Source organism: Halichoerus grypus, chromosome 4 (assembly GCF_964656455.1).
Source record: "Halichoerus grypus chromosome 4, mHalGry1.hap1.1, whole genome shotgun sequence".
In the NCBI taxonomy this organism is placed as follows: Eukaryota; Metazoa; Chordata; class Mammalia; order Carnivora; family Phocidae; genus Halichoerus; species Halichoerus grypus.
In genome coordinates this window covers 166,485,038-166,511,569 of record NC_135715.1, presented here as the reverse complement: position 1 = coordinate 166,511,569, position 26,532 = coordinate 166,485,038, and the positions used below count along the sequence as shown (strand labels likewise).

General features: G+C 42.0%; 1 protein-coding gene across 1 annotated transcript; it reads left to right on the top strand.

The window, feature by feature from the left end:
• The first annotated feature begins 372 nt into the window (after window positions 1-372).
• On the top strand, window positions 373-25,576 carry C4H2orf80 (chromosome 4 C2orf80 homolog). The gene is made up of 9 exons (XM_036070887.2): window positions 373-480; window positions 3,249-3,379; window positions 5,379-5,460; window positions 7,997-8,079; window positions 9,621-9,708; window positions 10,116-10,187; window positions 17,842-17,929; window positions 18,235-18,356; window positions 25,095-25,576. Exons 2-9 carry the CDS (start codon window positions 3,339-3,341, stop codon window positions 25,101-25,103), a joined length of 585 nt encoding a protein of 194 aa, XP_035926780.1. The 5' UTR covers window positions 373-480; window positions 3,249-3,338; the 3' UTR covers window positions 25,104-25,576.
• Window positions 25,577-26,532: the final 956 nt, after the last annotated feature.

Genomic DNA, 26,532 nt, shown 5'->3' with positions numbered 1-26,532 from the left:
GAATCATCCTGGGTGCTTCTGGGCATCCGAACTGTGCAAGGAATGACAGGCTCTTTGGCTTCCCCAGCAATCTCTGCTCAGTTGGTTGACTCCTGAGTCTGCAGCCAAGTGCTATAAACCCCCCGGTGTGTGTGGTGTCGGGGGGGGACTTCTCGCATCCTCTCGGCTTTCCGATTAATCATTTAGGTGGGAAACCGAAGCCTACTCAGGTAAAAAGATATGTGAACTCCAGGTCAGGATTATAGTCCTGCCCTAAATATATGACATTCTTTCCCCTGCAGGACGGCAAGGGTGAGGGGGGCTGGGTAAAAACAAATTATTTTCATTCAGTCACTGTTTCCTAGCAACCAAAAAAAAAAAAAAAAAAAAAAGCATGTGCTTTCCTGATGTCTGTGAGCACCAGCCCAAGCCCATGATGTTCGGGGCTCCAGCACGCCTCCAGAAGCAGGGAGAGAACAAAAGCTCCGGAATCGGTCTCTGGTTGGTGAGAGATTCTGAAAGGGGGATTTGTTAAGAGCTGGGCACCTAATAAAACACCATCTGAGAGTCCTGTATCGTAGATGTAGGGGAGCAGACAGGGGATCTGCATGGAGTGTACAGATATTCAGGGCAGGATGTTCTTACAGAGCAAGGCTGTGACTTCTAGGGGGTTGGTTTCTAGGAAAGAGCTAATGCCTAAGACAGCTGACCTCTTTCCATTAGCTCTGTTGAGTGTATTTCCAGCCAGAGTCTTGTTTTTTGTTAAAGCTCTATACTATAGATGGAAAAGAAGAGTGACTGGCTGAATTCAAATTTAAACTAAATAGTCTTTGCAAATGGCCCCCTTTCAAGCAGGCAGAGCTCCTCCATGCCTGTAAGTCACTGAGCTCCACGGCTAGAAGGGACCTCTCCAATCATTCGATGATTGTTTTACAGAAGAGGAAACACACAACCACAGAGACACAAATTCACTTATCCAAGGTGACACAGCTAGCAGATAGGTTTACTGGGTCTTTGGACCTCCTGGGGGTGGGACATGCTCATATTTTTAAGATTTCCACGTTTGTATATTATACCACATTGAATGGTGGCGGGGGGGTCTAAGAGGAAACTGTCACAGCAGCCAAGAGACGCATATTTTATCCTTTCTAAGTCTGAAAATCAAAGGGTTGCCTCGGAATTACAAACAAGAATGGGTTAAAGCAAATGCTAAGTCTTTTGCTTTTTAAAAAGGCATCAAAGCTAAGGGAACCCACCCACCCCCTTGTCAAGGAATTGAGATAAGACAAATGTTCTACCAACAAATGCTTTTCTAACTTAGTGAAGTAGAAGAATCACAATGCTAGCCTTTATGAAGTTTCGAGTGCTAGGTTGTTGTTGACGACGTTAGCCAGGCTCATCATTTTTTAGACAACACCCAGAACTGGGGTGCAGAAGAGCCAAGAGGCTTGGCCACAGCCACACCAGTCAGTCGGTGGCGCAGTGGACACCACATCCCAGCATCTGGCCTCCCCAGTCCAGTGCTTTTCCTTCTAGGCTACGAGGTCCTCTCTCTGGCTTGTAGTATTCTCTCCCGGTGGGCTCTCCCATAGAGAGCTATATTACTATCTATGTGGTTCATTCATTTCCTATGGAATGCTCTTACTTTGCCTCCTCCTTTCACCTTCATCTTTTCCACATCCCATCCAAGACTGAAGCAGATGTAGTGGCAACAAGAATGGTCCAAGATAATGAAATTGGTCTGGTGAAGAAGTCATTTAAATTAATGACATCCTGTTTTCTCTCTGCTTATTGTTGATGAGCTGAATCAAATAAAGCTTAATGTTTATAGGCTGCAATTTTTTTTAAAAGTTTCTAAAGCTTTGTTTATTCCAACCGTATTTATGGTAGTGATTTAAAAACACATGCACAATTTCAAAAGTACAGTAGGTAATATAATGAACATCTGTGGATTTATCTTCCCAGAGTCAATAAATGTTAACATTTTTTTTTATTTGTGTATTAGGGTTCCCCAGAGAAATAGAAAATATATGTATATATGTGTATACATGCACAGAGAGATTTAGTTTAAGGAATTGGCTCACGTGATTGCAGTGGCTTGGCCGGTCCAAAATCGGAAGGAATAGGCTGACAGGCTGGAGACTCAGGGTAGGGTTCTCCTGGCAGAATTCCTTCTTGCTTGGGAGAAGTCGATCTTTCTTCAAGCCTTCAACTGATTGGATGAAGCCCAGTCACATAATGGAGGGTAATCTGCTCTACTCAAAGTTCACTGATTTAAATGTTAATCTCATCCAAAAAAACACCTTCGCAGAAACACCTGTCATAATTTTTGACCAAATCTTTGGGCACAGTGGCCTAGCCAAGTTGACACCTAAAATTAACCATCACAATTTGCTTTTGATCTCGTTTAAGAAATAAAACATTACAGACATAGTTGATATCCTACTTATACCTCTCGGTGGGCACCCCATTTAAAAGTGATAATTTTTTGGGGGGCGCCTGGGTGGCTCAGTTGGTTGAGCGACTGCCTTCGGCTCAGGTCATGATCCTGGAGTCCCGGGATCGAGTCCCACATCGGGCTCCCTGCTCAGCAGGGAGTCTGCTTCTCCCTCTGACCCTCCTCTCTCTCATGCTCTCTGTCTCTCATTCTCTCTCTCTCAAATAAATAAAATCTTAAAAGTGATAATTTTTTTTTTTATAAACTCCTTTTTGTGATTTCAAACCCCTTTTAATCCCATTACCTAAATTCCAATTTCTGGTTCAATGTGAGGGTAAGAACTGAAGACATGGCCTCATATTTGCCATGGTGACATCTTCTTTCCAGGACCTTCTGGCCATAGGAAGTTGTACATGGCTTCTATAGAAAATTCCATTATGAGCCATTGTACCAAGGTGGATTCACTGAGAATCACTATGTTGAATACACACAGAACTTACATATTCAGATCACAGCATGTTTAGATGCTTCTATCCAAATAGTTTCATCTACTCTTACATGATCCATGACTGTTTTACTTGCTAGTTTATTGCAAGGATAAGTAAATGATGGATGTTGGGAAACTTGGAAAAAATAAGGGGTGTCAGACAAACTCAAGGTACAGTGCACTACCCTCCCACCCCCCAGCCAGTTTAATTATCATCTGGAACCTGCTGGATAAGAGGTCTGAGCTCTGCACACTCCCGGATCCCTTCCAAAGCCTAGGACTCCATGACTGGTATTTGGAGTGATAGCATCCCTAACTCAAATTCTCTCTGATTTGCTGCTGTAGCTTATAGGCTCAGAGAGGCTGGGTCTTCCCCAAGGATACCAGGTACAGTGTAACCTACAGATACCTGCTCAGCTCGATAAGCCTTTAATCATGGAAAGAAAGCTCCTAAAGAAGGAAATGAAAAAGCTCCTGTAAGTATGATTGAGAATAAATTTTTGTTTATTACACTCGGCCTTCGGTGGGTTTCAGGTCATAGATGGTCTGGATATTGGCAGGAGGTGGGGGTGGGTAAAAATCTGAGGAAGAATCTATTCCTGCACTACAGGAGAAAGCCAGATGATCTAGTCTCTGCCTCCTGCCTGAGAAGTCTCACATGTGGTGCAAAGCAGGATGCTGACTCTCTTGGGAGGATGTTTCTGCCAGGATCGTGCATATCGTGCCTATCAGAGGCATCCCCATTCTAGAGCCTAACAGCTGAGCCCCCAGCCCAGACTGCCTGTACTGGTCAGAATGTGCCTTTAAAAGGGCCCTGTTGGTAAAAGATATAGGAAAGATTTCTGCAAAATGTACCCAAGGGCCCAGCATTTCAACTGCAGCTTTTGCCGCGGGTATTGTCAGTCTTACCGACTAAATAATTCGTCTCCTTTCTCTTGACATCTGAACTTTTTTTAAAAAAAATAAAAAACAAACAAAATGTCAAGTTTTCCCCTGGAAAAAAAATTTTCTCCTGTGGTAGCTTTTCTGTGACTTGGTACTTTTTTAAGAGGTTGGTGAAAATCACAGAGCACATAAAAAGGGGGGGAAAGGCTATTCTATTTCTTATACGTTATGGGCACAACAATAATATCCTTTTGATCAAAGACCTTCACACAGTCCCCATCAAATGTCTTTTCTCTGCCTACTATGGTAATTATTTTTAAACAAGTCCTTAAGAAATCCTGGAATAAAAAACATATGACTTTACACATATTTACATGTATGTGTTTGGAGGCCAATATAATATAATAAAAAAAATTGTTATCAGAAATGTCAATTCCTCCACATAGAACTGGAATTTCAAAACTGATATAGTATAATTTTATAACCAAAGAATACAGTTAGGCTACTTTAAATAGAGTATCTTGGAATTAGAAAGCAAAACTTGAGAATTTTTATCAATTTTAGCTTAATGACTCAGAAGAGCTTTTGGGAACCAGACACAAACTTACTCCCCCTGGCCCCCTCCGCCCTGGCAGTGGCTTGCCCAAAGTGCATGGTAAAGACCTTGAAAACAGAACCAGCCTTAGGTCCAAGTGTGGATCTGTGCAGATGGACCCTGGGGACCCAGAATCCTTTTTCCTTCATCGGGTCCCTCTTCCTCTTCCTGACTTCCCCCCAGGGGTAGCCCCCTGTCTGTCCTCCTGCCAGGGCCGCTAGGAAACTATTGTACAAGACACACTGAAGTAGAATTCCTGGTTTGTTTTTATGCATAACTCCTCCTCGGGGTATTTGCATTCTAATGGGGGAAAAAAGGCCTTCGGGCAAGAGAACACATCCGTACAGAACATCATACAGTTGGAATTTTTCAACTTTGGACATTCTGAGTTTAACATGGGCAGCAAGGGACTCTTTGTTTTTTTTTTTTTTATTTATTTGTTTTTAAGATTTTATTTATTTATTTGACAGATAGAGAGACAGTGAGAGAGGGAACACAAGCAGGGGGAGTGGGAGAGGGAGAAGCAGGCTTCCCGCCGAGCAGTGAGTTGGATGCGGGGCTGGATCCCAGGACCCTGGGATCATGACCTGAGCCAAAGGCAGACGCTCAATGACTGAGCCACTCAGGCGCCCCACCGAGGGAATCTTTGTTTTAAACAGTGGGTCTCAATCCTTTTGGTTTTGGGAAATCATTTCTGCGTGTGGGAATGTGTCACGCCCCCCACCCCACCCCCCCCCCGGCGTTCCTATCAATTCTGTTCCTATGTGAATATTTATTTTTAGATAAATGTGATTGAAGTTCTTAGTGGTTAGACGTTTTAAAACCTATACATTGCAGGATTGCTATTTAAATCAAAATGAATATCAGTTGAGCTACCAGAGGCACAAGTGACTTTGTATTTTGGTGGAGGAGGGAGGGACTGGGAAGAACGCTCTTCTGCAGACAGAGCTCCCCTCTCATTCCCAATGGTTCAATGCTGCTCTCTTGCTTTTAAGGGGAGATTATATTGGCATCAGACTTCGGGAAAATGAATTTGACCCAAAAGGAAGAAGGCAACTCACCTTTCTAGATGATATGGTAAAGAAAGGCATGCCAATGCAAGTCACATTTGTGTTATTTGTGTTCAGGGGTCGGAACAAGGATCTAATGTAGATCATGAACAAGGCTAATCTCGATCGTCCCAGAATGTCCTCTTCCTCATCTTCTCATCCTAAGGCCCTCCACATGGCCTTTTCGACTCATTACACTGAAAGCAAAAAGAATGAGAAAAAATAAGTCATGAGACTTTTGCTATTTGCTCTTTCTCTCCCAGAAAAGATTAAAAAGCAAATGAGTGAAAGGTTAAATGTTAGATACATGATGTTAAAAATTTTTTTTGACAAAATGACTTATGTATTTCTCTAATATAATAACGTTTTCTTTTGTTTTTTACCATTTGCATTCATGGAGAAAACCACAGAATGAATGAATAATCCTAAAATCTTTCCTCATTATTCATGTTGAAACTCAGATTCATGTTATGTAATGAAAGTTCACTTCACAGAAATTAAGGAAGAAATTATATAAAGATCTAATTCAAAAGAAATGAGTAAACCCTCAGCTTTTTTTATGCTTACCTGTTTACTCCTCTTGCACTTAGAAGGAAGAAAGTCTCTCTCCCCGCCCCTCCCCCTGCCTGACCTCCCTGGAGCCGTATAAGCAGTTCAGCCTTGGGGTTCTAAAGTGCTTCCCTGTGCACATGTTAAATGGAGAAATTAAATCGATTAAATAAATGCTTCTCAAGCTTTAATGAGGTCTTAGTGCAAGGCCTTTTTGATTCAGGAGGTTTGGGTGGGGCTGGGAATTTGCATTTGTGATGAGCAAATAGGAGATGCCAAGGCTACTGGTCCACGCACCAACCTTTGGATTAGGTTTCAACCACTGATCATGGTTCTTTTTTGTTGTTGTTCACTTTCTAGTTTGGTTTAGTTGCTGAAAGAAATAAGTACAGTTGACCCTTGAATAACACGAATTTCAACTCTGTGGGTCCACTTATACACGGAATTTTTTTTATACAGTACAGTACTGTAAATGTATTTTATCTTATGATTTTCTTTTTTTCTTTTTAAATGGTTAGTGTTTTATTTCTTTAAGATTTTATTTATTTATTTGTCAGAGAGAGAGACAGTGCGAGAGGGAACACAAGCAGGGGGACTGGGAGAGGGAGAAGCAGGCCTCCCGCAGAGCAGGGAGCCTGATGTGGGGCTCGATCCCAGGACACTGGGATCATGACCTGAGCCGAAGGCAGACGCTTAACGACTGAGCCACCCAGGCGCCCCATCTTACGATTTTCGTAATAACATTTTCTTTCCTCTAGCTTACTTTATTATAAAAATGCAATATATAATATATATAACATATAAAATATGTGTTAATCGACAGTTTATGTTATTGGCAAGGCTTCCAGTGAACAGCAGGCTATTAGTAGTTAAGTTTGGGGGGAGTCAAAAGTTATAAAAGGATTTTAGACTGCAGGAATTGGTGCTTCTAACCCCTGGGCGTTCAAGGGTCAACTGCACATTGTTTAGACAATGTTAGAACCTTAGAACCCATCTAAAACCCCCAAAACAAAACCAACCTTCCCTTTTCTGGAGGTGGGGATAGAGTGGAGAGAAAAGGAAGATTTTGACAGGGACAAGGTGAATATGCTTAGAAATTACCAGAAAGATGGTCAATAGCATAGGAATGAACATTCGAATTGGTCCTCAGCTTTTTACTGTATACAGGACTCTTAGCAAGCCACTCAGTTGGAATCTACCTCCAGTCCTTTGCTCACCCTGGCCCCTCCATCCAGGATGTCCTTCTTCACCTATAGAATTCTCCTCGTCCTGTCCTTCACGCCCCAGTTCCACTGGGACCTCCCCTCAGAAGCCTCCTAATCTCCCCCTGACCCTCCTGTGCTCCTGGGAGTGCATGTCTGATGTTCGCTCACAGAACTGAAAATCATTCTCTGTGGCCCTCTTCCCCCACCTTCACCCTTTTCTATTTTAAAATTTGAGGAAACTGAGGCCCTGAGAACATCAGTTGCTTACCCAAGGATATACCGTGAGTTGTGGCAATATCTAGATTTGAATCTAGAATCCCTGATTCCTAGTTTCTTTTTTTTTAAGATTTTATTTATTTATTTATTTGAGAGAGAGAGAGAGAGAGCATGACTGGGGGGAGGGGACAGAGTGAGAGGGAGAAGCAGACTCCCCACTGAGCAGGGAGCCTGACACGGGGCTCGATCCCAGGACCCCGAGATCATGACCTGAGCTGAAAGCAGATGCTGAACCGACTGAGCCACCCAGGTGCCCCCCGATTCCTAGTTTCTTTCCAAGAATCCATCCTTTCTTTTCCTGTCACCATGAATCAAAAATTAAAAAACAGCCCTAGTGAGAGGAAAATGTAATGACTGAAGATCTCTAAATAATCTGTCTGAGCATCAGGTTACTGGACATAGAGGATGGTCCTCACATTGTGGACATGACAAAATAATAGACTAGGCTTAACAATGCCATTGTCATTGGGTCCAGGGGGTGCTCCAGGCAATGTCCAAGCCCCTCCCTTTGCTGTCTGTGCTTCCTGCTTCCAGGCACACTATGACTTGGCCATCAATGTTGCTTTGCAATGGCTGGATCACTCAGAAGACTTAACTTGGCTGGAGTGGGAAAAAGTGTGAGTTGAAATAGTATTTTTTCCTTCTTCTTTTTTAAATGTATGACTATGAGTAGCAATAGAGAAAGCTTCTGTCTGGCATCTTCCACCATGAGGCACTCTGATTTGAAAACGCTGCAGGGTGAGTATCCCTCGCCAGCTAGATACCTGAAGAAACCCCGCAGTTGTCAACATAGACATGTTTACATACTTTGCAACTCTGCTGATTGGTTTCTGTCAGATGATCTTTCTCACACATAATGTTGTGTCTTAGAAATATAACTGTGCTTTATTGTGCATGTGTCGTGATTTTTTTAAATGGTCAATTCTGTGGGTAAAGGCTGCGGTTGTTTTCAAAGGACTATCAAACACAATTTCTGAAGCATTTAACTAGATAGATCCCTGAGCTGAGCTATTTGAACTACAGCTGTTTGAATCCTTTCCAGGATTATCGGCATGTTCATGTGTGCCAGGCAGACTCACTCAGTTGGTAAGAATAAGGAACTAATGAGACCAGGATTTAATAGCTTCTTCCAGAGGCCAGCTATTTTTTCTGTTCCATCGCCTTAGAACACATACCTTGTCCTGGATAGCTATATCAATTAGGGTTTAGTTGTAATAAGCAGAAAACCCAGCTTGAACAGACTTAAACACACTGCCAAATGGGAGGGGAGTAGGAATTTATTAACTTTATTTGAAAAGTCCAGGGGTAGGTCTACATTAGACATGGCTTGATTCAGAACTCAAATCATGTCATCAGGATTTACTTCTAGACTATTTCCTCTGGGTGGACATTCTTCTTTTTTTTGAGAGAGAGAGAGAGAGGGCATGTGTGAGCAGGGTGAGGGGCAGAGGGAGAGAGAGAGAGAGAGAGAATCCCAGGCAGGCTTCACACTCAGCACAGAGCCAGCCCAACATGGGCCTGGATCTCAGGACCTGATCTCAGGACCCTGAGAAATCAAGAGTCAGGTGCTTAACCGGTTGAGCCACCCAGCGGTGGACATTATTCTTAATTTTAGCCCATTTTATCACAATATTCAGTCCATAGGAGAATAGATTAAGAAAAAAATCACAGAATTGTGTCTCAATTGTGTCTCAGCCCCTGACTTGTCCAGAGGTTGAGGGTGAGAGGAATGGAATACTCTGACTAGCTTAGTCCACAGTGTATTTTCCACCCGTGGAATCTAGGGTGTTTGTGGCTTCCCTAGAAGCAGATAGGCTTACAGTGGGTAAGGCAGTTCTCCCCAGCAAGAAGGGAGAGTTCTGCCACAAGAAGGGGAAGAGGATACAGGTTGGCAAAACCATAATTGTCCACCATAGTGGCCAGTGTTTGAGAGCTGTGAAAACATAGACAGAAGGCAAATTCATCACCATTGTTAGAAGATTCAGAATTCAAAGTATGTCCTTTACTGATGGCAGACTGATCACCTCAGTTTCGTAAATAAGTGCATAACACATGGCCATTGGAGATTAATTATGGATTATTATTATTATAAGCTTGCCAGGTGTCAAAAAGAACAAAAATAAACCTTCCACTGTTATTTATTCATATTCCCCCTCAGGAAAATACCATTTCATGGCAGACCTGTTCATCCAAACCGGAAAGAAAGAGAAGCAATGATTTTATCATCTTATGCTGGAATCCTAATGGTAAGGAAAAGAACACTATTTGCATATATGGAGATTTTATATTTATTATGTGCATTTTTATATTAATGCATATTTATTTTATTTTTCAACCGATCTTTCTGAATGCTTAGGATTTACTAATATTAAATGTTTCAGTTTTAAAGATATAGTAAAAAGTCTTTGACTTCTATATGGTATTGTGAAAACATTTATTTAAAAAGCAAAAAACCAGAATGAAAGACATATATAATTAGATACTGTAGACTCTGATTTATCCATTTATTCAGAAGTTATTTATTTAGTGCCCATGCTATCCAGGCATGATACTAGACATACCGGAGCTGTAATTGCTTTGTTTTGTAATGTAAGAAAAACCATGATATGATGATGCATTTGTTGGTGCTATTGTTTTGGGTTTTTTTTAACAGAACAGTATCCCAATTGAGGAAGTCTTTAAAATGTATGGAGCTGATTCTTCTACCAGTTCTGGGGCTACTAAGGTAGGGGTGATCTGACACTATCAATAAAAGGGATTTTTAGAGAAAATTTATTTTATAAATTTATAATGTATTTTTAACATTTTCAACTGCATGAAACAACAGTTTTTTTATCAAAATGTACAAAACCAGATGTAGCCATATCTTACCTGGATAACAACTCTTTGTAAAATGATTTCCTTACGTGAGGGCTGTGTCAGTAATAACAACAAGTATTTTGCGTCAGGCTGAGTAGAGGCAACAAATACGGCACCAGGCTGACGGTCTAGATTCTGCCTCTGTTCCCGGCGAACAGAATTTCTCACCTACACATTTTGTAATGTAGGTTTGGCAAGTCCAGGGGCTCCTATTGCATGATGTACTAGAACATTTAGCACTAGGAGAAGATCTGCAAGGTTCAATCTCATGATAAATTTTGTAGTTCGTTGCTACCACTCTTCTCCTTCACATGAGAGTCCTTTAAATCACAGCAGTAGAAGAAGCAACAATCAGAAGTCCGGTGACCTGAGCTCTGACACCGCTTCCACGGAGCCCTAGGTCTCTGTCCTTCTTTGAGTTTCCATATACCGATCTAAAAAAATTTTTTTTGAATATTCTGAATGATCTTTATAGCCAGTTCAATTTTTGCTATTTATGGACGTAGGCACATTTAGTAAACATGAACTACAAGCTGGTATCTAGAGGTGAACTACCGATTGGTTTACCTGTAGATACCTCTAGAAAAGGGAAGAGACAAGGGGCGGTAGTGCAGAAGGGGTGTGCAGGGAGGGAAGAGAGAATCCATACCCTCATACCCAGCTTTCTGCTCACACTGTCACTTCCGATGCCCCACCCGGACTTGGCAGGAAGGCCAGGGCGGGGGCAGGGCTATGACCACAGAAATGCCTGCCCCCCTTGTTCTTTTACCCGTAGACAATACAGCGAACAGTGGGGTCATATAAAATCAAGAGCTCACCAGGTCCAGCTTAAGAGTCAAGCATTTACTAAGAAGTGTTGTAACTTGGAATCTGACTGTCCCATCACCTTAATCCCTATGTAAGCTGGCTCTCGTCCTAAGACTCAAGGTCCCTTGATCACAGAGGACATCAGCACCTTTCCTCTGATCACCCTAGTTTCGACCTCATTCATTCAATATAACTTATGTACAAGGGGTATAATGGTGAACAAGTCAGACAAGATAACTTTTCTCTTGGGTCTTATATCTTATGTTGGAGCTGCCATTCTACCTTGGTTGAGATATAAGCCACCCTAGGCCCAATGCTCCTCAGAGACCAAGCTGTCCTTGGCTTTTAAAGAAAGATCTTTTAGTTCCTTAGATAGCCAAGCAAACCAAAATGCTTCATTCCTCCTGGTTTTTTCGGTAGCTTTCTCCCTTCCAGACTGCCCTCTTTTCCCCTTTCCCCAACCCACCCCCCAATATATACACATAAATATCTCAGTCCAACACCTTCTGGTTCAGCCATTGTGTTTTTCCACATCTTCTGGTGCCTGGGGATGGCTAGGGCAGGCATCAGGCCCTGACTGGTTGGCCTCAACTCACATGGTCAAAGGGCAAATATGGAAAATCACATCCTGGAAGGGATGGCCCTATGAACCCTTCCAGTCTTGGTTGGGTTATCAATCAAGAAGATTTGCAAACATGGTTGCCCAAGTAGCTCAGGCCATGTAACCAAGTAGCCAGGTTCATTTTAAAGGGCCAGACTAGGAAGCCATGCTGTTTAGAGGTGGGCTGGCCAATTTCTATCTATCCATCCCATCTTTCACTTATTCAGTAAAGAGACTTTATTCAGCACATTCTCTGTTTGGTTATGCACAGTCTCTGTCCTCACTTCGGTGACCAAAATCAAAAAGCCCAGATGTGCACACGGACTACACAATGACCAGCTCGAAAGGGAAATAGGTAGTGTCGTCATGGAGGGAGCTTTCCTTCCAACACCTGCACATGTATATCGTTACCGGATACGACTGTCAGCTCCTGTATTGATTCGTAACTGGAAGGCAGCTGCGGGTAAGGGTTCAGCCTGAGGATTCCGAAGCCGGGCTGCCTGGGTTTGAACCAACTTTGAGCAGAGGAATCCTGGGCAAGTCTTCTAAATTCATCATCCGTGATTTTATCATAAAAACAGGGACTAGAAAATGGGATTATTGTGGGAAATGAGGTGAATCAGTACCAGTAAAGCCCTTAGTGCTTGCACATGGTAACCTCAAGACAATAACTATAGTTAAGGTTCTGGTACTTGGGATTTGAATACCTGATTTCCTCTATATTCCTGTAAATCAAGGTTTTTCAACATTTCAGTCCGGATAGTTCTTTGTTGCGTGTGTAGGGGCGGAGCCAGGGGGCTGTCTTATGCATTGTGGGATGTTTAGCAGCATCGCTGGCCTCCACCCTTTAGACGCCAATAGCTTCCCCCCAGTGTGACAACCAAAAACGTCTCTCAACTTTGCCAAATGTCCCTTAAGAAGCAAAATCACAGCTGGTTGAGAACTACTGCTCTAAATAATTAAATAGCTCATCAAGCATCCTTATATATTATTACCATAATATAAGCTTTGCCTATTTTAGACACTGAATTATCACAAAGGGTACGATACCATTTGAGCTACAAATACAGAGTCTAAGGATCACCTACCCTTGTGGACCTCACAAGATCCTCCCAGCTTCAAGAATGCCAGCCCAGGCCTTTCTATTGCGGCTATATGTCAGTTCAATTCAGGGACCTCCTCCACATCTTAAACAAGAAATTAGTAGAACCTCTCAATGGAAATGTAGCATTTCAAAGATTAAATTGTAAGAGCTATTTTAAAACAGTCTTTCGAGGTTTAACATAATTTCAAAAAAATTGTTCGAAAGAAGTTATTGACAAAGATTCTTCTCTAATGGCTGCATATATCTGAATAAACTTTGATTCCTTTAGATAACATGTCTCCTAAGCAACAGCTAAAATCCTCTCCAAGCAAGAGCTTAAAGCCCTGTAGAATACTAATTAGATTATGGAAAAGTTCTGGCCACTAGAATTGGAAGCATGATATAATACAGGTTGTGCATAGGCTTGACGGCTTTCTTCAGGAGTATTTGCTGCCACCTGGTGACAGAAAGGCATCACGGGTCCAATGTTGTTCACCAATTCTATTATCCTCAGGTTCTACTCCTGATAGGGAGCTGCTATTTGACGACAGGGAGCCATTTTTCTGCTGAAGACCTTGGACCTATAGAGAAAAAAATCAACTAAGGGTTTCACACAAATGACGGTATTTACGATTAGCTTCAGATAAATATAAAATCGCCTACTCAATTTCAAGCTGAAGAAAAAGGAGCATAAATCTGCCTTCAACACAGCAAGCGAGCAATAGAAATATTCTTCAGTTCCATTTGTCAGAGACAGAGGGAAAAAGGAAAGGGAAGCAGAGAGAGTAAAAATGTGTAACCGAGAGAAGAGGAAGACAAGGAGAGGTGGCTGGAGACCATCAGAACCTCTACTCCTTCTCTCTTTCTGCAGCCACACCCCAAAGTCTGAGGGGCCATCATTTAACTCCATCCTGAGTCCAAAACAGGCTCTTCAGAGGCAGACAGATCGGTGTTCCGTCCCAGCTCTGCCACTTCCTAGCTGTGTGGCCTTGGATAAGTTACTTAATTCTCTGATTCCCAATTTCCCTATGTGTAAATATGCATGATTACACTTCCAAACTATACTAGGTCCTTCTGAGCATTCAGTGAGACCACACATATCAGGTGCATGATGCTGGCGTGGGGTGGGGAGCCTTCAACATTAAGTGTTATTATTTCCAAACCCACCCCCGCTCCTGTTTCCCATCCACAGGAGTCCATCGACTCTGCAGCAGGTGCATCTTCCCACCTCACACCCTTCTGCAGCCCCAGCCTCTAGGCGCTTACTACAATAATCTGCCGAGTGTTTTGTCTTCTTGGAGGATGCTGATCCAGCCTGAAGTGTACAGAAGTGAAAAAGCATTTTCATGATAAGGAGAGGGACCTATTAGGTTTAAACAAAAGCTCAATATTGGCAGATCTTCATGAAGGGAGATGGAAAACCATGCTTTCGATATCCATTATGTCCAAATGAATACTTATGGTATATGTTTAAAGTATAAAACCCAAGCAAACAACAAATCCACCAAGGGGATGAAATGGAACAGTATCAACCGTTTGGGAGCTCGCCGTGCATCCTCTCCAGCCCCTACTCTTCTTGTTGCTCCACATTTCTACTATCTGGAACCATGGGTTTATAATTTTCTTGTCTTTCTTTCTAGTTTTACCACATATGCATGTCTCACCCATATATTGTTTAGTTTTGCATGTTCTTTGAACTTGATAGAAGTAATATAAAAAGCAGTCTTTATAAGTGAAGCAAATGTTTTATTCCATGGCTTAGAAGTAATATAAAAAACAGTCTTTATAAGTGAAACAAATGCTTTATTCCATGGCTTTCTTTTGTCATTCAATACTATGGTGCACAAATTCATCCCTGTGGTTACACATAGTTTATTTTCACTGCACATAGCATTCCGCTGTAGGAGTATGCCACAATTTCTTTATATATTCTTCCGTTTTAGACATTTGGATAATTTCTATTATATGTTTCTTTATGTCCAGTAAAAGAGTTTCTGTGTGGCTTATGCCTAGGCATGAAACTGCCAATCATTACATCATAGATGCCATGCACATCCCATCAGATACATGTGCATCTCCAACTCTGCATAAAGCCAAACTGTTTTCCAAAATGGTCATACCAATGTACACTTCCACCTGCAATGAGTTTATCTGGCTGCTACCAACACTTGCTATTTTCAGGCTTCTTAAGTTTTTCAGTCTGTTAGGTGGCCGTGATCTTCACATTCCTCTGATTACCAATGAACAACTATTTTTATGTTCTTCTTCTGTGAAGTGTCTGCTAAAAATCTTCTATTTTTTTTTTGGGTTGGGTCATTTTTCTTTCTTCTTCTTGTTTTTTTAAATTTACACAGAGCCTCAATTTTTAGAAAAGCTGCTATAGGATATAATCAGTCAAGTCCTAGATTTTCCAGTACTCTTCCTGTTTGAAATTTGCCTTCTCTCTTTACTAATCTTAAAATGTTTAGAAAATATGATGTTGCACCATCCCAAACACACTTGAAAAACTTATTGGACAGTACAAGCTGTCTTTCTGGACCACGTGCCCTGCTTTTACTTTGGAAAATATGGTATTCATGAGCATATGTTCAATTGCTTTGACATCTAGAATCAGAAATTCTCTACCTTCTGGCTCAGTGATACCAAATGACATTTTAATAAGTTACTGCTCAGGCTGAAAGGCAGATGAAGATTACTGGCTATACTCTTCATCCCTTGGGGCGCCTGGGTGGCTCCATCAGTTAGGCATCTGCCTTTAGCTCAGGTCATGATCCCAGGGTCCTGGCTCCCTGCTCAGCAGAGAGTCTGCTTCTCCCTCTCCCTCTGCCCCTCTCCCCATTCATGCGTGCTCTCTCTCTCTCAAATAAAAAAAGGAATCTATACTCTTCATCTCTTGATGATGTATCCAGGTCGTTTCTTGTGCAAGTTCCTATATGACATCCGCCATCTTCTTCTCTCTCTCTTCCCACCTCCAGTTAGAAGAAATTTTTGTTGAATGGCTTTGGACATAATTGAGCACTTAATAAGAATATGAATGAAGAAATAACAATTGTAATAATACTTCTATATTGACACAATGATGATATTAGTAAATAGCTTTAAGGTAAAAAAAAGAATGTATGATCAATTCTAGGTTTAGGATTTTATTTTCATCCTACTTTGAGAATAATTTCTCATATAAGCCACACAGGAAGCCATAGGAACTTCTTGCATGAGCCATCAGATTATCAGGACTCATAGAATATTTGAACTGGAAGTGACCTTTAAAATCATCAGGTTCTATCTTCCCCAGTGGATAAGGAACTAGAGCATCTGTAAATATAAAGCTTGAATCTCCCTCAGTGAGAAAGCAGGAAATGATTGATCTTTTAGAGGGGTATTAATTACTTCAGGCCTCCTGGCTCTGATTAGTTATTAGTTATTTGATTAGTTATTTCCAAGCAGGATCTTGTAAAGGAAATGGTGGCCAAGTTGTTGCCATGGGTTATTCTACACAATAAAGAGAGATGACGATGATTAGGACAAATATAAATAATAATTATTATTATCAAAAAAATAATAATAATTATTATCATTAATTTTAAAGCCAATATATTGTACTATGTGCCAGGCACTATTCTAAGTACTTTACATATGCTAACTTTAATTCCTGCCACAACCCTATAAGTTCATTACCAGTATTATTATTATCACATGAAGAAACAGGCACAGAGGAGTTAGGTGACATGCCCAAGGTCACACATCTTGTAGATAGATGGTGCAGCCTGCACTCACATACAGCCTGTTTGACCCTAAAGTGTATGCTGTTAACTACTATTGCTTGGCTAGAATGCTAGTCGTTCAACTAGTCAATGACATCTGGGGGCCTCCTATGTACTAGGCACTCTCTAAGGCACTGTAGAGAAAAGGTTAAATTCGCTAACTGGGCTCCCTGTTTCCACACTCCAACCCGTTCTCCACATGGCAGCCAGAGCCATCTTTTTAAAAACCTAAGTCAGACCTCATCACACTGGAGCTTAAAAATATTGCAATGGCTTCCACTGAGTCCTGGAATAACGTACAGCTCCGTACCGTGGCCCACAAGGACCCAGATTATCTGGCGCCTGCCTGCCTCCTTCCCAGCCCCATCTATAATTTCCCCTTTCTCCCTATGCTCTAGCCACCCTGGCTTCCTTTCTGTGTCTGGAAACACAGGTTATTCCAAGAAGACCTTCTCGTTCCCCCTGCCTGGAACACTCCTCTCCAGCCCGTCCCCTAACCGGCGGCCGCTCATTCTAGAAAGCTCAGCTGAAGAAGCACTGCTTCTTTCTAGAGGCTTTCTCTGGCCATCTGCAGTGGTGGCTGTCCAGTCACTTGCTAGTACATCATCTTGGTTTGTTTATTAAACTCATCACAGTGGATGATTTACTGTTTGCGTTTCCTCGCTCGGCTCCAGAAGGGCAGGAGCCTTGTCTGTCTTAGTGACCACAGCTCCTGACACAGGGCCTGGCCCATGGTAGGTGCTCACTGAGAACTTGTTGAAGGAAGGAAGGAATGAAGAGACAGTCCTAAACTTGAAGAAGCTTCCAGTGCAGCAGCAGACAGTGGGTTATAACTAACTACAACACACTGGGCTTGCTCTGTGTGAGTGCATGCTTTGAGTTTCCAGACGAGTGAGTCAGTAATTCTGCCTTAGGGTAAGGTGGGGGCGTGGGGTGCCAGCGCAGGAGAGAAGACACGGGGCAGATGTCTCAGAAAAGGTGATACGTGAGCTACATCTCAAAGGAAAAGTAGGAGCCTCTAGGCAAAAAAGGAGCAAATGGTTATCCCAGGTAAAAGGCAACGATGTGCAGAGCATCAGTGTGTGAAAGTGCATCCTGGGCAAAGAGGACCAAGAGTGGGAGCAAAAGGCAAAGTACGAACGTGCATGCCGTGTGAAACGTGAGGCTCCCCAGCAGGTGCTTGGTGCTGTCTAAGAACTGTGGGCTGGTTCAACAGACCAAGCGCTACACCTAGCAGGTGTTAAAAAGAGGACTGTTTTCCTTTCAGGTTCCCCGAGCTCCACCTCTCCGCCTCTCCCTGCATCCCTTTGCCATGTTAACAGCACCCAAAGCAGCAGAATACGCCCGCAAACAGAGTAAGCCTCTTTCCTTCCACCTGCTTAGGGGAAATTTAAGTAAACCTAAAAGTTAAACTCACAAAGTAAGGCCAAAGTTGTTACGGTAATAAGATTCCTCTGTCCGGTTGAATAAAGAGGAAACAAACCAGAAGGATTCATGACTTAATTTCCCTTCATTATAGGAATCAGGGAAGTCTTACTTCTCAGACCCTTTAGTGACGGGAGCAAGGCATTCTAGAAGGGAAGGATCTAAACCTGTGGGTGGACTCATTTAAAAAAAAAAAAGGTTTTCATACAGTTACGGTTACCACATGTGTCTCTAGGTGTCAAGTTAAGAAGGGGACCAACAAATAAAAATGTCACGAGCAGCTCTGCAAGGGAAGCAAATGCCACAGCGTGGAAATCATCAAAAAATGTATCTTTGGACACCCAGCCAAAGAACAAAGTAGGTCGAAAAATATAAATTGGACCAAACGGATCCCAAGGGTTTGGGGAGTACTCTACTGATATTGTGGTTAAAAGTCCAGCCTTTGGAGTTAGATACTGTGGGTCTGAATCTAAATGAAGCCACTACGGGGGCGCCTGGGGGGCTCAGTCGGTTAAGCATCTGCCTTCGGCTCAGGTCATAATGTCAGGGTCGTGGGATCCAGTCCTGCATCGGGCTCCCTGCTCTGCAGGGAACCTGATTCTCCCTCTTGTCCCTGCTCCTGGCCTCTCTCTGTCACTATCACTGTCTCTGTCTCTCAAATAAATAGATAGATAAAATTTAAATGAAGCCACTATGTACCAGCTGTGTGACTTCAGGCAGGCTACGTAACCTCTCTGTGCCTCAGTTTCTGCTTCTACAAAGTGAGAAAAATAAGGGTTCCTCCTCTCCAGGTTGTCGGGATAAATAACTGGGATTCTGCATTTTAAGAGATTAGATGTGTGTTTGGTGCAGAGTAAACCCTAAATAAATACGGACCATGATATTTGGGAAATACTATTCACGAGTTAATCAGCTGTAGTTCTTTGATTCAACTAAGTGTGTTGAGGAGAGTTATATGAATGTCTGTGTCCTAAAGGTTTCTCTTCTCGGTCCCTTTCTCACTAATGAAATTTTATCTTTGCCTGCTTTGCATCTCTGCTGCCCCCGCCCTGTCCATCTGATTCCTGGGACATTTATGCTGCAGAATTCAGAGAATGGTCTGAGATGCACAGGGCTAGAAACAAAGGAGAAAGGCGGGAGAGTTCTTGGCCCTTCCAGCCCTCGGCTCTCTACTGTAACACGCAAAGTGAAAAGGAAATTTAAAAAGACATCAGGAGACCAAGTTAGTGAACATAATAAAAGCTGAGAGGGGAGAGAATCAGATAAGTGGTGCAGCTGGTGGCTGGGATATTTTAGGACTTTGTTGAATGAGAGACTGTGGACCAGCTGCAGGGTTGTAAGGTAGGAAAGGGAAATTGGGAATTTCGAAACTTGGTACACCAGGTTATGAACTGCGTTTGCTTTAAGAAACACAAGTGAAAATTAAACACATTGAAAATTAAAATTTCTTATTATCTAGTTTGGTTGCTGTACTGTGCATCTTTTAATGTGAATCTCTGAATAGACTGGACCACATAAGGCCCAGGATTCATTCAGGTTTTAGAGGCAAACAATCGACTGGTGAGAAATATAACCTCATCATAGCAAATGCTTTAGGAACAACCTGAATTCTTTGGTCACATTGGGGTTTTAATAAGTGTTATTCTAGTAACATAACAACACCACTATTGGGAAATCTTTACTATATTGAGTTTTCTTTTAAAGATATTTGCTATAGGGCGCCCGGTGGCTCAGTTGGTTAAGCGACTGCCTTCGGCTCAGGTCATGATCCTGGAGTCCTGGGATTGAGTCCCACATCAGGCTCCCTGCTCAGCAGGGAGTCTGCTTCTCCCTCTGACCCTCCTCCCTCTCATGCTCTCTCTCATTCTCTCTCTCGCAAATAAATAAAATCTTAAAAAAAAATTAAAAAAAAAGATATTTGCTATAGTGAGATTTGAAGACTTAACTTTTCTAGAAACGTATCTATTACTGAAGAACTGTTTGAAGTAAGATGAGGTGTTTGGTTTTTTTTTAACATGAGTTTGGATATAGCAAGTTTTAGATAGTAAAACAGAACAACAGGAGAGAAAAGTAACTCCAGAAATAACACACAGGCAGACGTGCACACGCATGCGCACGTGCACACACACACACACACACACACACACACTGATATCTAGACTTTAAACTTAATCATGAAAAAAAATACATCTCTGATACAGAGGTTCTTAGACCCCCTGAGGCTCATCTATGCATCCTATGTACTGAAAATCCAGCTCTCAAGATGACTCATTGGTATGTTTGTTTTGAAAATATAATTTCATTTCCTGTATATTTCCTTCCATAACCATTGAACATTGTTGGCTTCTTGATGGAAGCAGATCTTTTATTTCCTTATTATTTCCCACATGTATATAAAGTGCTTTGCAAGCCGTGGCTATTCAGTAATTATTGTTGATAAGTGAATTGGCAATAACTACATGGTCCTGAATGTTTTCAAAACACTGTGCTCTGTCTAAACTGATTGAGAAGTTCCTTTCTAGGGACCAGCCATTTCTATAGGCTGATTAATGCCTGTAAGCCTAGGATGTCCAAACAATAAGTGCCCATTTTGCAGTAGGGATAGGTCTTGAGATAAATCCTTTCCATAAAGTCCTCTTCTTGAAAATCAAATAGCAGAAAACACATCTATGATTTTTGTTCATTCTTTATTATTTGTGTACTTTAGCATCTTTTCCAACTTCTGAGTAATGTACTTTTTAAATTAGCTTAAAACATTATCATAGTAATACATGTTTATGGTAAAAATTTCAAGCAATACAGAAAATATAAACTGAAAACAAAAGAATTCCCCCTTCCCCACAGCTCTGTCATATTCCTCAGAAATAACCACTGTTAATATTTCTTGTGCTATTCAAATATTTGCTGTACATGTACATATAAATATACATACATGTGTCCTACTGATTTGTTAGAAATTAATGAAAAATCTTTTTGTTAAATATATGGAAAAGGCATGCCTGGGTGGCTCAGTTGGTTAAGCGTCCAATTCTTGGTTTCAGCCAGGTCATGGTCTTATGGGTCATGAGATCGAGCCCCACGTCAGGCTCCATGCTCAGTGGGGAGCCTGCTTGAAGATTCTCTTTCTCTGTCCCTCCCCCCATTTGCACACTCACACTTGCTGTTTCTCTAAAATAAATAAATCTTCTATTTTATTTTTATCTTTTTAAAGATTTTATTTATTTATTTATTTATTTATTTATTTATTAGAGAGAGAGAGAGAACAAGGACGAGCGGAAGGAGGGGCAGAGGCAGAGGGAGAGGAAGAACCCAACTCCCCACTGAGCAGGGAGCCCCATGTGGGGCTCAACTCAGGACCCTGGGATCATGACCTGAGCTGAAGGCAGATGCTTAACCGACTGAACCACCCAGGAGCCCCTAAATAAATCTTTTTTAAAAAGTTTGGAAAATAGGGCACCTGGGTGACTCAGTCAGTTAAGCATCTGCCTTCGGCTCAGGTCATGATCCCAGGGTCCTGGGATCGAGTCCTGTGTCGGGCTCCTTGCTCAGCGGGGAGTCCGGGTCTCCCTCTCCCTCTGCCCTTGCTTGTGTCCCCTCTCGCTGTGTCTCGCTCTGTCGAATAAATAAAATCTTTAAAAAAAAAGTTTGGAAAATATACTTTCACAGTTTATTGCTTGAAAAAGTTTTTCATTTTATATATTTCAGCTTCTGAGTCTTTTCCTTACCCATATGTTTTATGGATATTGTATCATGTCTTTTAGCTAGTAAACAACTTTTTTCAACCTCAAGATAAAACAATGCCTCTTTCAGAATTTTCTATTTATTTCCAGCCACAGAATTGCTTCATAAAGTAAGGGAAAGGAAGAAATTTTTTTTTAAATAATCCAGGTATTTGGTGAAATAGTTTTAAGGATTTCTTTTATACTGTATTGATACTAGCAATCCATTTATTAGTCAAAATGAATATGAGCAACACCATATCCTAGGAAAATGTAGATACTGAGCACATTACCAGGAAATGGATTCTGATTGGACAGGACCATACCAAAGAGCTAGAAAACAGATACCCTGGTGATAAAGAGTGTGGACTCTGGAGTCACACAGCCCAGAGTTGACTCTTGGTTCTCCCATTTAATAACTGGCATGAATTGTTAAGTGAATCTCTCTGCTTCCGTTTCTCATCTATAAAGAAAAGATTCGAACAGTACCTATCTCATAAGGTTGTTACAAGGACTAAATGAGCTCACATATATGGAACGGCTTAGAAAAGTGCCAGGACCATGGCTAGCAATAACACAGGTGCCCCCGTGACTACCGCTGCCCCTGACAAAGTCACAGTATCGTGGGCCGGAGCAAGACAGAGGGGCAGGGCAATTTGAGGGATTCTGGTTTCCAGTTCCACCGGCAAGGAATTTAGAGACTGCCACTCATCCTAGTAAGTAAAAAGCTGAACAGGCTGAGAAAACAACTCCTCTTGGATCTGTAAGACAGGGGAGGTCAAAGGCCAAACCAAGTTTGGAGAGACAGACAGGCGGATATAGGGAGTTAGGGTTTACCGGAGCAAAGACTCACAAGCGGAAGCTGCCAGGAATACAGTGCTGGAGTAGGAAACCCTTAACCGCAATTTGCAAATCACAGGAACTTCAGTGCAGACAACTCGGAGGGTTAAAAACTCCAGGGGGACACAGTCATAGCAGGGTACCCACAGTTTTGTGAGATTTACCTGCAGGAGCTCTGCCAGATTCTCACAGTAAATACTGGAGAAAATTCCGTTCATGTTTCCAGCAGTGGGGGGGCGGAGGGGGGGCGGGGGAGGGGTAGGAGTGGAGGTGGGAGGTGGGGGAGGAATCATTTTTATTTATTTTTTTAAAGATTTTATTTATTTATTTGACAGAGAGAGAGAGAGAGAGAGTACAAGCAGGGTAGCATCAGGGAAAGGGAGAAGCAGGCTCCCCCTGAGCAGAGAGCCCGATGACGTGGGGCTCCATCCCAGGACCCCGGGATCATGACCTGAGCCGAAGGCAGACGCTTAACCCACTGAGCCACACAGGCGCCCCGAGGAATCATCTTTAAATACAACAGAGCACTCTGTTCTTAACAAAGCCTGCCCTGAGTGGCAACTAGTTAACTGTAGCCTACCTGTTGACATTTTATCAGAGCCCAACTGACCTAGAAGAAGGGAAATACCCACTCCAGTCAGCTCTAGTCATCTGGTCCCAGCTAGAGGAGAGGAAAAACTGAGAAACACTTGCAAAGTTCAAAGTCCAGAGGCACAGGCTCACCAAAGACTGAGATCTAATCATAGGACTACAGAACCCTTCCCATCCCCCCTCGCCACCCCACACCACATCACTAAAAACCTATTTAGAGAGTTCGTTTTACCCAGGACATCATGTCTAGCTATCAAGAAAGAATTACAAGGTATACTAAAATGCATAAAACATAAAAATGTAAAGAAACAGAGCAAGCATTACAAACAGACATGGCAGGGATGTTGGCACTATCAGACCAGGAATTTGAAACAAATCTGATTTAATACGCTGAGAGCTTTAATGGATAAAGTAGACAGCATGCAAGAACAGATGGGCAATATAAGCAGAGGGAAGGAAATCCAAACTGTTAACCACAGAATCCAGGTGGTGGGCACATGTATCTTCATTGTACAAATATTTCACCTTTTCTGTATGAAAATTTTCACATAATAAAATTATGAAGGAGAAAAGAAAAAAGAAATTGTCAGAGTGGATCAAAACACAAGACCTGATTGTACGTCGTCTATAAGACACCCATTCCAAATATAAAGACACATATAGATTAAAGGTAAATGGATAGACAAAATAAATCACACCAGCCCTAATCAAAAACAAGAAAAAGCTATATTAATTTCTGACAGAGCTGACTTCAAAGCAAGGAAAATTATCAGGGATAAAGAAAGACATTTGATAAAAGGGTCAATTCTCCGAGAAGACATACAAACCTTAACCCGTGTGCACCGGACAACAGAGCATAAAACTACATGAGGTAAAAATGGATGGGGCTGCAAGGAGAAATCGCTGGCTCCGCTATCATAGCTGGAGACTTCAGCACCCCTCCATCAGAAATGGAGGGAGGGTGATTCAAGTTTAAATTCAAAGCAATATATAACATTTTAAAATAATATGGCATAAGCACAATACACAACTTCTCAGGGGCAAAAAGAAATGATTTGCTTTGGATATAATTAGTCAAAAGAAGTATAACTTTTATTATTTGTGTTTCAATTTGGAAATAATTTTTTTTAAGATTTTATTTATTTATTTGACAGAGAGAGACATAGTGAGAGAGGGAGCACAAGCAGGGGGAGTGGGAGAGGGAGGAGCAGGCTTCCCACAGAGCAGGGAGCCCGATGTGGGGCTCGATCCCAGGACCCTGGGATCATGACCTGAGCTGAAGGCAGATGCCTAATGACTGAGCTACCCAGGTGCCCCTCAATTTGGAAATAATTTTGAGTTTAGAGGAAAGTTGCAAGAATAGCACAAAGAGCCTTCATACACCTTTTACTCAGAATCACCAATTGTTAGCATTTTGTTCCATTGGCATCACCATTTTTTCTGCCTCTGTCTCTCTGTCTCTCTTTCTCTCTGTATATAGATAAAAAATTTTTTTCTGAGCCATCCAAGTTACACCTGCCCTATCACTATACCCCTATATACTTCAGTATATATTTCCTGAGAACAAAGTCATTTCTTAAATAATCTTAGTATAATGATCAACTTCAGAAAATCTAACATTGATACTTTTATTTGATCTATCATCTATATACCAATTTTTTCAAGTGACCCAATAATGTCCTTTGCTAAACATTTTTTCTTTCTGTACAGGATTCAGTGTGGGATCATATACTGCATTTAGTTGAGAAATATAACTCAATTTCCAAACCTCAGAACAATTCCATGGAAGTTCTTTTGTATCTACATGTATTATAATCCATCTTTGTCAGTAACTTAGTATTTGATATTAGACCTTAACTGCCTATAGACTGAAAGCTAATGTCTGTGTGCATGTTAAATTGATGGGTTTGATAGCAAAATCATTTTTTTTTTTTTTATCCTGCAGGTCACTTAGAAACTTGGAATTGCACCATGGAAGTTCATAATAAAGTCTCTGGGAGATGAAAAGAAACATCATCTTAACACTGCAACTCTTGCCAGCACATTTTTCCTTACAGTTAGCTTGTGGTGCAAAGTTTATGGAAGTGTTACTTTGGATGTTGGGCTTTCTTCTCTTAGACTCCTACTGTGTGGCTATATTGTGTTGTTGTTGTTTTTTTAAGTGTATATCCTATGCTACTTCATTGTAACTGGAAGACTGCTAGCTGGAGAATTTGGGGAATATGTCGTATTTTTTATGTGAGAGCAGACGGGCTTTGCCGCACATTTCCCAAATGTTTAGCACTGAATCTTGCAGAGTGCTGGAGTCGGAGGCAGTTTCCCAAAGTTTCGATCCGAAATAAAATGAATCTGTCATTCATTGCCCTTACTATGTTCTCACATGGAAACATTTAAAATCATTTCAATAAACCATTAAAGGAAACAGAAGCGCAGGCTTTCTTTCAGTAAATATAATGACTATTAAGAAAAAGAAAATGTGGTAGTCTTTCAGCACTTTCCAAAATGCTGATTAGGCAGGTGGTTTGGCTTGTAAATTACCCGTGCTATCAATTTGACCAAAGGAATGTGAGTGCAGATTACACTTCTCTTAAGGTTTTGCTGGGCCACCTGTCTGCGGAACAAGTGTCTTTAACAAGTGCAAAAACAAGTGTTTGGTTTGTTGGCTTTCACAGGAAACGGTGGTGCACCCCAATGTGGTGTTGTGGTTGGGGACACCGATGACGCCTTTTCCACATGGGTTTGGTTATGACCGTAACTGAGGTTTACCAGGAAGCCTGCAGCACTAGGAGGGAGGCAGGGGATGTATCAGTGACTTGTGACTTGACCCTGGGTACGCTGTCTAGCATCACAGGACTTTGCCCAGCTTCCTGCGGTCTGGCTCTGCTGGTTGGGAGGGAACATGTTTTTCTTTGTGGTTACTGCTGCCTGTCCTTCTGACAGGTGTACATCTGCTTCATATGCTGCCCGAGGCCTTTCACAAATGGCATCATGGACACCTAGTGGCTGGATACACTTTCAGGGCCCTCCGTGGGTCCCAAGCCACGAAGGTGTTTGACTCCATCTTTCTACATAAGCACGGATGACAAAGAAGAGCTGGGGACCGAAGGCCTCCCACAGCCCTGCATAGCTGAGGGGTGCTTTGCCATCAGTAGGGCGGTCACAGTGGAGAAAGCTCCTCAGGCCTTCACTTGGGTTCGGTGAAACAGTGACCTCCAGGAAGGGAAAACTCAGGCAAATCATGATGCTGGTTTTGAAAACAAAAAGCAACCCTAGAAGATGGTTTTTGGGAGAGAGGGGGATGGGAGGATCCTGTATGTGTTCCTGCTCTCAGACTGTCTCACAGAGTCTCGGGGAATCCCTTTATTTCTAGTCCAAGGAGAAGC